This window comes from Limulus polyphemus, unplaced genomic scaffold (genome assembly GCF_000517525.1).
Source record: "Limulus polyphemus unplaced genomic scaffold, Limulus_polyphemus-2.1.2 Scaffold945, whole genome shotgun sequence".
NCBI classification, from domain to species: domain Eukaryota; kingdom Metazoa; phylum Arthropoda; class Merostomata; order Xiphosura; family Limulidae; genus Limulus; species Limulus polyphemus.
The window spans coordinates 325,881-338,624 of NW_013666555.1; the positions used below are offsets into that span (position 1 = coordinate 325,881).

The window sequence follows — 12,744 nt, forward strand, 5'->3', positions numbered from 1 at the left end:
ATTTCAATAAAATATTTTATTTCCCACCTCCCCTAGCTACAGACCAATAATTTATAATATATTTAAGTTTGATGTATCACCTGCTGCATAGATATAAATAATGTATGCAAAAAAATTATATGGCACCCATCCAGGCGACCACACTCCCCCTTTCCAAAATCCTAGATCCACTACTGCACACAGTGTATAGTTTATGATGCTATTATAGTTAAAACCTCCACACAGATGATGATTCAGAATGTGCTTGTCTGTGTGGATGTTTTAACTAGGGTAGTTCAGAATGTGCTTGTAGTTAAAACATCCACACAGAGGGTGGTTCAGAATGTGCTTGTAGTTAAAACTTCCACACAGAGGGTGGTTCAGAATATTTGAATGTTTCGAATCTTCTCTGTGGTTCTGTACATTGACTTTGATAAAACATATAATCTAGTATGGCTTAATTAAAACAAAAACAATAAGCTTTGACCACATGTTTTGCTGATGTAATGATTTAATACACCATATTTACAAACGTAGTAGTGCAATAGCGACTGACACTGAAAATACGTGAAAACGAAAAAGAATTGTTTTACACATAAACAAAATTGTGAAATTAAAGTTTAGTTCTCGAAATGTTTACGCAATGATCGTAAATATAATAAGCTAATGTTGCGAAAAAACGTTGCACTGAAACGTTTTGCTTTTGTCAAACTGTGTAGTTTGTTTAGCTCCGTTGCTTTACATCGGTACTTACAAGTTCACCATCCATCCTAGTGGCTTGAAGTGTCCATCGTGAGCCCTAAGTTTTACAGAAAGAATAATATTTATATAATTACGATGACAAAACTTTGGAGTATTTTCAACATTTATTTATCTAGTCATTACTTTGACCATTACGAAAAACCTTAACTACTTTTAATTTAAACGAATGCTGTTTATATAATCTGTTATCTTTGTTATTATAGCCGAAGATGTATTTCTAAAAGAGAAACAGAATTGTAACCTAGAAAGATGGCCCCCTTAAGTGAACTCCTGTTGGTCATAATTCACCTAAGGTGATTAAATAAGGCTTAAATTCATAATGAAACTAATAGGAAAAGTATTACACTAATTTGAAACTCAGATATTAAGATAGAAATCCCGTGAATATATTATTAATGAGTAAAGAATCAGAGTAAGAAACTGATCTCAGATTATTACGATAACTAATCAGCTCGATACCCGTGGTGGGCAGAGCACAGATAGCCCTTTGGGTAGCTTTGTGCTTAATAATAATAACAACAACAACTAATCAGCTCCGCAGCAACATGTTTTGTTATTCAGGGCGGTCACCTGGTATATACACATAAGTATACGCATACGTGTACTCAGCAGTAAAAAAAAAAAAAAAGAGGTAAGGCTTGCTTTGTTTGTCTTTTTTTTTAAAACAGAAAACTACACATTTTGCTATATGAGATTTGTGCGCTGCGGGTATCAAGCATTGATATTTAGCGTTATAAGCCACAGGCTTAACACTGAACCACGGGGCACAACACGGAAAGAAGGGGCTTTGCCTTATTTAAAAAGAGCTATCGTACTCTGTTTGTAGTTTAAAAATATCAGAACTTACCTGCTGGTCAAAAAGTGCCCAGAATACAGGCAGCGGTAGATATAACTTCAAAACATGCAACACATCCTTGATATCTCCTATTAGTTTACGCTGAAAAAATACATTGATATTAGCGGTCGTTCTTCTGTTTATGGTACGATAATACTTACAAAAAATATGAACAACAGTTTTTATTTAAATTACGAAAATATTTACAAAACATTAACATCAGGTTATGGCGAGAGTTTAATTTGAAAATATTTAAGAACGTTGACAATAGTTATTGTTGACAAACTTATACTTAGGACATCTTGAAAAAATTAACACTAATTATTTGTTAGTTTAAACTGTGAAAATATTTAGATAGATATTAACGATAATTGTCATTTTTTCTGTCTGATGTGAAAATATTTGTAAAAAAATGTACAACAGCTGTAGTTTATCAGTTTAGTATGAAAATACTTAAAAAAACGTTAACAGTTGTTGTTTCAGTTTATATTGTGAGAATATTGAAAAACCTTAGCATTAATTGTTACCAAACTTTTAATGTTACAAATATATTTATGAAACATCAAAGCAGTTGTCGTTTGAGAGTTTTACTGTGATATATTAGCTATAGATCAAAAGTCTAAGGTCGAACTACAGTATAACGTTGAACACGCTTTTACGGTAATAGTCTGTCGGTTAGGATATGCAGCACAGGCGACGGAGGTTGACAGATGGTTACACCAGAACTAAACAGGTCTCTAACATGGCTGTTTAGCCCAGGTGTTAGAAAAGAAACCGTTGAGGTTAAAAAATATCAAATACACATGCATTAACCATAGTTATCGTTAAACAATTTAAACTGTGCAAACATTTATAAAAATATTACCCCCAAACTCCAGAAAATCTAACAATAAGCAACTAGGCAGATGAGAAAAGCTCCATTAAGAAGTTCGGTGAACTTTTGCTAATATCATAACGTCCGAAACCGAAAACACATCCTGACAGTAAGTCAAGATATCTTAAGTGGAGAGGATGTGCAAAGAAATTCTGTATGAGAAAAGTAATACTTACATCGTATTTATCATCAGCATACTCTAACCAGTGTTCTCTATGTTCTCCATTTTTCTTAGCGCTACTTTTTCTTCCTAGTGCGTGCTGAAAATATAACTTATTGATAATTTCATGCTAAAAGTAACATTTTATATACTGTACAGCATTACAAATCGTTAGAGATAGTGTATCATCCCGCTACAAGTAACATTTTAAATGCTACACAGCATTACAAATCGTTAGAGATAATGTATCATCCCGCTACAAGTAACATTTTAAATACTGTACAGCATTACAAATCGTTAGAGGTAATGTATCATCCCGATACAAGTAACATTTTAAATACTGTACAGCATTAAAAATCGTTCGAGATAATGTACTGTACCACCACAAGTAACATTTTTACACACTTTACAGCTCTACAAAAGATTAGGGATAATGTACTGTACCACAAAAATGTTACTTGTTAATCTTTTGTAGAGCTGTAAAGTATGTGTGATAATGTACTGTTCTGCTACAAGTAACATTTTTATATACTTTACAGCTCTACAAAATATGCTATAGCTACTATCTTCCTGGAAGAAACATATTGTACTCTCCTACAAAATACTTTATGAAAACTATACTGTTCTATGTGAAATGTTTTACACATCGTACAGACCTGCGTAAAATAGTACATACATTGTAGTGCCCTCCGTAAAACGTTACACCCGTTGCTTGTATTTCTGCACATAACATATACACAATGTGCCTACTCCATATCATTTGTATTGTACTGCCCTACGTCATACGTTATAGTGTAGTAATGTTCTTTGTAACAAACTACACATCTGTAATATACATATAAACAATCTGTTTCTGCTTTCGGCATGATCCGACTAATCAATAACATGGGTTTTTTTCATAGTTACGAAGTCACTTCCTTCATAGATGATACAAATCGACTCCTTAGGAATTTTAAGCATCCTTTTTTTTTCGCAGATTTTGTGGGAAAGTTTATCAACTTACAAGTCTCAGAAAAAAAGAACATTTTACTTACACATATGCATTTCATGACTGTGATAACGATGTTTCCTTTCGGTGGAACAATTTTGTAGAGAGACTTTCCCAGCAAGAACAGGACTAAAATAGAATTATATAAAATATGGAAAATTTCGTTCGTTCTTCTGGAATGTTACTATCATGTTTGAACTTTGATACAATATAAACATAGTTTGAGTTTCGATCTTAGCTAATGTGTGTTTGAAATGAGACAGACCAACTGTAGAACATTGTTCTTCCAAACTCGGTTTCGAATGTTTTTCGAGTCAATGTAGTTTTATTTTTTATTTTTTTTACATGAGTGCAAAATAGAACGATTTAATTTATAAACAAAATTATATATATTTTAGGGATGGATCTGGTAAAGAGAGTTTATTTTGTTTGTTGTTAAGGGCAAACCTACACAATGGGCTATCTGTGCTTTGCCCACCGTGGGTTTAGCGTTATAAGTACTCAAACTTACCGCTAAGTCATCAGACAAACACTAACAGTTCATGTATCACCATGAGATGTAGAGAACTGTATTAACAGATTATAACCAATAAAACACTACTACTGAAGTATTAATATAATACGTGAAGAATGGACTTAATAGACATAAAATATTATTTCGAAGTCTTACTACCAAATACAGAAAATTGGTATTAATATACAGAAAACTTTACCCCTTAAAACCACAAGCAACTGACTCACGGCAGTATGGAAGGAATACTGATAACAACATTCACGGAGTATCAGATATACAAGAAGAAAGCATAAAAGAAATCATACGTGAAGTAGAGATACTTGCAACTGTCAACAAAGATATTGAAACTGCACATCGAGTAACTCCAGGAACATCAAACAAGAAACTAGATCAACTGTAGTGTAACGTATGAATAAGACATATCAGAAATAAATAGTTTCAACAAGGAGTGAAGAAAGTAATTAAAAGGCCTGACAGTAATGAGCACTACAAAGAGTGTCTTGTAACTCCAGGAACATCAAACAAGAAACTAGATCAACTGTAGTGTAACGTATTGTTGCGTCATCGAGATCACGTGACAATTCTCACGATCTCTTGTTTCTAGAACTATCCCGTATCTTGGCGAATGCTCTAGTATTGACTATATAGAGGGTAGGCTGGTATATAAAAGAAGGTAATGTAATGCGTGTGAGTGAATAGTGAGTAATTGATCTGCGGTCGGAGTATTATTGACGTTCGTTGCTATAGCGTTTGTTTAGCGCGATTGTTGAATGTATCGGTTAAGTTATATTCGGAAAGAATAAACCAGTTTTATTAAGTAAAGACTTGTGTCGCTTAAGTTTCGTCGGTACGAAGTTACGGAAAATCAATTAACACACGGAGACGTAACAGTATGAATAAGACATATCAGAAATAAATAGTTTCAACAAAGAGTGAAGAAAGTAATTAAAAGGCCTGACAGTAATGAGCACTACAAAGATTGTCTTGCAACTCCAGGAACATCAAACAAGAAACTAGATCAACTGTAGTGTAACGTATGAATAAGACATATCAGAAATAAATAGTTTCAACAAGAAGTAAAGAAAGTAATTAAAAGGCCTGACAGTAATGAGCACTACAAAGATTGTCTTGTATTTATAAATGGAGATCGTATAATAGTGTTGAAAAAAAATGTTTTGAAGTTTATAAATCTGTTTGAATTATGTAAGGGAAAGTCCTTGTGAGAAAACTAGAAAATTAAAAGTTATTAAGAATTAAGACTCAACAATATTTTATAAATTGTGAAATAGGTTTTAAAATCACGATATCTAATTTAGTATGGTAATTCAAGAATCAAGAATCGGCAATCCTTATAATAACATTATTTCTGGTTTATATATAATTAATGTACGTAGTTTAAATATGAATATTGATTTTTTTTTCGTGTATATTAACAATTAATTCTAGAGAAAGTTCATAATATAGTCCTTACAGAAATCTGGCTGAAGAATGAAGAGTTAAATGTATTTAATAAATGGACAAGAACTAATTACATATTTTGATACTGCTGAAATTGTAAGTATACATTGTACATACAAAATCAACAGGTTCAGTACTGATTTATAGGTCACAAACATAAATCAAAAACTTATGTTGAAAATGTATTTAAAATAAGACATTAGGAATATTTGAATATATATTATCATATAATAAATATTTTTAATGTGTACTTAACATATAGTATAGTCAATGTTTATTTGTGTATTATTATTAACTGATATTTATTGTAGTCAGTTGAATCATATTAATCAAACACGGGCCATATTTGAGTAAATCTTGCATATCATAATGTATATTACCTTTTCTGTGTCTCAACGGTAAGCCAGAGAACATATATAATGCCCACTAAGGGCACAGCATAGATAATTCCTTGTATAGCTTTATGTTTAATAACAAACAAGAAACTAAGGCTTATTGCAAAAGTTTTGTAAATTTTTAATAAAGGTTTTTCAATGATAAAAAAATAAATAGCAACGTTATTCCTTATATGTTTAGAAAGTTCTTAATAGACATAAACCTTGTCTCTGAAATCGTATTATAATGTGCACAAAATGTTTGTAAGATATTCAAAACATCACTCTTAAAGTCTTATTATAAAATATAAAAAAATATTTTTTATCTTCTGATCAAAGCAAGTTACCTCCATATACTAGAACCTAAAATTATCCCAATAATTAATCTAGCTAATTTAATAAAATGTTCTAACTATGTGTATTGAAGTTCATAATACAAAACCTTAAATTTCTTATGGTGCATTGATTCAGCAGTTCATTCACTACCTTCACTTTTAAAAATATTTTTGGCTGTAATAACAACAATATTTCATGGGGTTCGTCCAACAGTTAGGAGATGATAATATAATAAACAGTAATATCGTATATATTAACCATTTTAACCATTTATGTTAATGCAACTAACTTTTAAAAAAAGAACAGAATACAATATATTTACAAAGTGCCTAAAAATAGATGTTTGTTTCATGAGCTAGCTTAGTAGACAAAACAATATCGTTCGAGTTGTACTATAATTAAATGTATTAGCAAAGTACAGAAGGTTTCATTATCAGAATAACGTATCGATCGAAACAAAATTATGGAAATTAGATCCTACATTTGTTTCTATCTAATACATCGACTGATTAAAATAACGTCTATTTTGTACCGACATGATTCCAGGGACCATAGCAGTCTGAAGTGTCCTTTGGTTGTACAAAATGTATGTGTAAATACAAACAAGACTCATGAAAAAAAGGACTATTTCATAGAATAATTTTACAAATTACTTGTAAAAGTTTCATGAATTCCCTTGTTTTATAATTCAGGGCTTTTCTTCGTGAAATGCTCTTATTTTCAGCATTATTCGTGTGAAAGTCTAAAGAAGGTTATCCTTACTGCAAGATTTTCTTGTAAACTAATATGTTAAGGAGAGCTACTTACCTACAGCGATGACCATAAGAACAGCAGGAACTCCAAAAGCGAGAGGATAACACGTTTCATTACCAAAACAATGGATATCCGCTACACAAGAATTAGGGCATTTAGTGTTTGGAAACATGAGTTATACAATTAAATAAAATAAACTTTAAAAATGATTCACACTCGAATTTTATTGCGGTAAGTTGAAAATGACCATAAACAGTAATTAGCTAGTCATAAGAAAAAAAAACAACAACAAATTTTGTAATGGAGATCTTCTGTTAACGAACACTTAAAACCCGAATAAAGTCGTTCCAACTTTCTGTCTAACTTCAAATCTGGGCGTTTAGATAAAATTTCACATCTAGTGCCTGACATATTGCATTTGAAAGTATGCATGAAGATTTGTAACTTAAGGCATTTATTCTTAGATAACAGGGAAAATAGTCTGTGGATGAACTAGATTATTAGAATTAATACATTATTGGGATATGTCTCATGGAACACAAACACACGTCAAAGAACTTTTCCAAAATACTGAAGGGTGTATTATATTGTTTCTAAATTTCTAGGCAATAACCTAGATCACCAGTTTATAGTAAGTGGGAATCTATTTTACTAGATGTCATGTAGTTTTTGGATAAAGAAGCTGTATTAAGTGATTATATAGATTACTGGTTAGATAATATAGTTTTTTTGATAACTAGGCTGTATTATGGATCTTCTATATTACTCAGTATAATATCACTGTTATGTTGTTTTCTGTATAACTAGACCTATTATACTGGTTTCTTGGTTTCTAGGCTGTATTATGCCATGATCTACATTACTGATTAGATCATGTAGTTTTTTTGGATAACTAAACTGCACTATATTTTCTAGATTAGTACATGTATCATGTTGGTTTCTAGGTAACTAGACCCATTATATTGGTTTCTAGGCTGTATTATGTAATTACATTACTGATTAGATCATGTAGTTTTTTTGGATAACTGAACTGTACTATATTTTCTAGATTAGTACATGTATCATGTTGGTTTCTAGGTAACTACACCTATTATATTGGTTTCTAGGCTGTATTATGTAATTACATTACTGATTAGATCATGTAGTTTTTTTTGGATAACTAAACTGCACTATATTTTCTAGATTAGTACATGTATCACGTTGGTTTCTAGGTAACTAGACCCATTATATTGGTTTCTTGGTAGCTAAGATGTAATCGGTGATTAGCTGTTTGTTTAGAAAATGTAGATAACTAAGCTATATTTTGTGGTTTTATAGATTACAGAACCAAAAACAGAAACAATTATTACGTGTGAAACAGTTTCTGGGTGATAAAAACTATCACATACCTCTTAAAATGGGTGTAAGAAAAGTAGAAAGGAGACTTCCTGCATTGATAGAAAGGTAGAAGAGGGAGAAAAACCTTTGGAGTTGTCGTTCCTGAATATGTAAATCATGAGAACATAATATACTAACCAACAAGAAATTACTTAAAGGTAATACTTTTTTTACAAGATACTGTAAATTAAGGATTCCATATACATTTCTTGGTAGCCAGGTTTCGACAATAAATTTGTGTCCAGCAGTTTTCACTTTTACCTATACTCTAAGAAGACCGCGTCGTTTAGTTATGTACAAATATATATATATATATATCGTCAAATTTCTAAGTCAAAAGGATTCCGTAGAAGTTAACTAATTATACAGGTTAAAGCAGTGGACGGATATTGTCCGGTTTCTAATGCCGCTAACAGCGGACGGATATTGTCCAGTTTATAATGCTGCTATCAGTGGACTGACATTGTCCTGTTTCTAACGCTGCTATAAGTGGACTGATATTGTCTTGTTTCTAACGCCACTAGCAGTGGACGGTTATTATCCTGTTTCTAATGCTGTTAGCAAAGGACAGAGAGTCCTGTGTCACGATTATTCAATGGTGGTCATTTAAGCATACCTAGTGCATGGGAAAGAAAGTTGAGTTTCTGTCTGAACACAATTCATATAATGAGAGTGAATTTAGCTTTTGAAATTCATTTTCTTTTTTCACTAAAATTCGAAAGATGTAGTTCGTTAAATCTCTTAAGTACAAATGTAGATTTAAAACCCACCTGACCAGGGCCGAATTGATCACCTCCAAAAGCAGACACGCAAGGCTTTATACCACCAGTACCGATCGCTATGAGTGCTAAACCTGTCATCGATATAGGTCTGAAATAATGATAATATAAGGCTAAACATAATACACATTACTCTATTGTCTTTGAGTATTGTTATATCCATTATTTGATTACCTTGTGGTAGTGTTACACCCATTATTGGAGTGTCTTGGTTTAATGTTATAAATATTGCTCAATGTATTGAGGTAAAGCTTTACACATTAATCGAGTATTTTGTATAATGTTACACACTGTGAGCGAGTGAATTTGAGGAAATGTTACATATATTATCTAGTGTTTTGGGGTAATATTGCACCCATTACTCGGGTGTTTTATAGGTTTAACTTATAAAAGTGAGTTTAGACGAAACGTTACGTATCGTTGATCAAGGATAATAACTACAGAGATAACATGCATCACCAGCACAAATTACCCGTTATTCCATGCCATGAAAGTCAGTTTACCTGTTAAAAGTTGAAGGATCAAGGATAACAACTACAGAGATAACATGCATCACCAGCACAAATTATCCGTTATTCCATGCCATGAAAGTCAGTTTACCTGTTAAAAGTTGAAGGATCAAGGATAACAACTACAGAGATAACATGCATCACCAGCACAAATTACCCGTTATTCCATGCCATGAAAGTCAGTTTACCTGTTAAAAGTTGTAGGATCAAGGATAATAACTACAGAGATAACATGCATCACCAGCACAAATTACCCGTTATTCCATGCCATGAAAGTCAGTTTACCTGTTAAAAGTTGAAGGATCAAGGATAACAACTACAGAGATAACATGCATCACCAGCACAAATTACCCGTTATTCCATGCCATGAAAGTCAGTTTACCTGTTAAAAGTTGAAGGATCAAGGATAACAACTACAGAGATAACATGCATCACCAGCACAAATTACCCGTTATTCCATGCCATGAAAGTCAGTTTACCTGTTAAAAGTTGAATTTCAAAGCTATATTGTTTGCCTCGTACACGAACATATTTGTTTTCGGATGATATTTAAGATAAACCGTTCTCATAAGAAAATGATAATAACACTAACTAACAGTAGCAAAAAAAAACAAAAAACTAACAAACTCTTCATTTAAGTAATGGTAATTTGATGATAATGGTAACTGTTCACAAATAACCTTGTGAATAGAGTCTGCAAAGCAGAGATACATCTCAAGAGGAGACGATATGATAAGATAGAGAAACAATACGTTGTATATGTTATATCAGCTACTAATAGCAACCGAAACAGTTTCTTACCCCTATTGACTAACATTACTAGAATTAACAATACTGCAGCACACTTATGGATTTGGACGTCACCTTTACTCTGGTTTTTGATAAAACCTTAAAGCTCTTGATTTCACACCTGAAGGCCATTTGAATGTTGCATATTTGTAGGCCAGATTCTGTATTAATTTTATATAATTATAAATGAAAATCTGTATTAAAATATTTCATGTCCGTAAATGGGATTTTATATTAAACTGTTACTCACCTGATGAAGAGATTTTGTTTTAATATGTTAACGTACGTAGAAGAGATGTTGCATAAAATGTTACATTTATGTAGATTTGGTATTAAAAACGTTATGCGTATTTAGATGAGAAACTGTAGTAATATGGTACATGTATGTAGAGGGAATTCTATATTAAAATGTTACATGTTTGTAGGTGAATTTTTTATTTAAAATATTGTAGGTTTGTGAGTAATATTTGGTCATAAGGCATGTTTATGTGAGATTCATATTGAAAGAACGTATCACGTATTTAGTTATTCATTACACAGTTTTACGAAAAGACTTAACAAGTGATATGTCAGACCTTTCTGTGTTTTATTTCCTTTTGAATGACAGTTACGTGTTCAACAAGCTATGATGGGTCATTACTTTATGTATGAAGTTTATATTAATATTTATAATATTGTATAAATAGCTATGTGTCATCATAAAACTGAAGATTAAAATTTCAAACATCATCCAGAATTTGTAATAAACAATAATCCAGCATAGATAGTTATAGACTACGTAAAAGATAACACACCTAACGTTTGTCACATTTATCCCTGAATTGTATTTTTCGTTTTGATTCAAGTAGACATCATAGTTTGATTATTTTTTTCACATTTTTCTTTCAATTAGTTGCATTTCAAAGTAATTTCTCTCTCTAACGTACTTTCTGTCGAGAATCACAGACCGCTATCGTTATTGAAGTAGCTTGAACATTGTCAATGTTATTAACTATAACAAGGAAATGTGTTGTTGTATTTACGCAGAGTAATTAAAGTTATCATTTATAAAACGTCCTATAAAAATCGATATACATGTATATATATACACGCACACATATAACTTATTGTACACAATTAGTATTATTGTAAAGTTAGTATTTTTGGAGAAAATGTTGACTAAATTGGAAGCTGATCTCATTCGCGATTACATCAAACTTACATCATTGGAAGAAAATTTGGAATAGATGCCAGTGCTAAGACGATGTTTCCTCCTGCATAAAGTATTGAGATGTAAAAGATGGTCCTGAAAAAAGAAGATGGAGTTGTAGAATATGTAAAATAAAACGTGTTGAATATTTCTCAAGAAAAGAGTAAGCTGTGTGTATAGAAGATGATCTTTAAAAGAAAGAGGAGTGGACAAAGTTATTCTGGGAATGAAGAAAGGGGCGGAGGAGATATAAATAAGTATTTTTGAAAATTGAATATATCTAAATTATAATTCTAGTAAAAAAGGAGGTTAAGGATGTAGAAAAGATTCTAAAAATTAGGTATGATGGATATATAGATTACGAAGCTGAAATGGAATAAGAGATATGTCATGTCACTTAATACATCCCAACTATCCAGGAAGTTACATAAGATAGTAAGGTAATATAGTAAACCATAATAGAGATTTAGTTATCCAAAAAAAATCCCTTGATATCACCTAAAAATTTTGAAAAAAAAAACAAAGGCGGAGAAATGGACAAACTAATCCTGGAAGAGATGTCCAGTAAACAATAACGAAAATTACTCAAATTGTGATTATTTTCTGTTCAAAGTTAATACTTTAATTTTTGACTCTGTTTTCCCGATTCATTTTCATGTTAAGGTTACTTTTGACAGCATATTCTCTTTTAACCAAGCACAGTTGTATTACGGAAGGTTAGGGGCTATTTAAAAATTGTATAACGTTATAAAGGATGGGAGAATGTCTAAGTCTCTGTTACAATGTTTTACAGCGCGTGTCTTGAACAGTGTTAAATAACATAACTTACAGTAAAGGTATTTGTGGTCTAGAAAAAAAATCTGCGTTGCAACTTAGCATACTTCAATTTGAATTGAAAAATCTTTATTAACTGAAACACTTGCAAACAAAGTGTCATCTTTGCAGAATAACTTGCTTAGTCAGATTTTTCATATATCTTAAGGTATGTAGTAGATCAACAAAAACAAATACTAGTACTAATAATGGCTGGAGACGGCTTGAATGGGTAATGAAGTAAACTAATATATA

At 31.6% G+C, this 12,744-nt stretch overlaps 1 protein-coding gene across 1 annotated transcript in view; it reads right to left on the reverse strand.

Annotated features, from left to right (window-relative positions):
- Window positions 1-12,744, reverse strand: part of LOC106461371 (solute carrier family 15 member 1-like) — a 56,853-nt gene that overhangs the window by 15,416 nt on the left and 28,693 nt on the right. Inside the window, 8 exon segments of the mRNA XM_022388318.1 lie at window positions 734-778; window positions 1,589-1,678; window positions 2,627-2,710; window positions 3,645-3,727; window positions 7,088-7,168; window positions 8,422-8,512; window positions 9,181-9,280; window positions 11,689-11,772. Coding sequence (XP_022244026.1) covers window positions 734-778; window positions 1,589-1,678; window positions 2,627-2,710; window positions 3,645-3,727; window positions 7,088-7,168; window positions 8,422-8,512; window positions 9,181-9,280; window positions 11,689-11,772 — 658 coding nt within the window.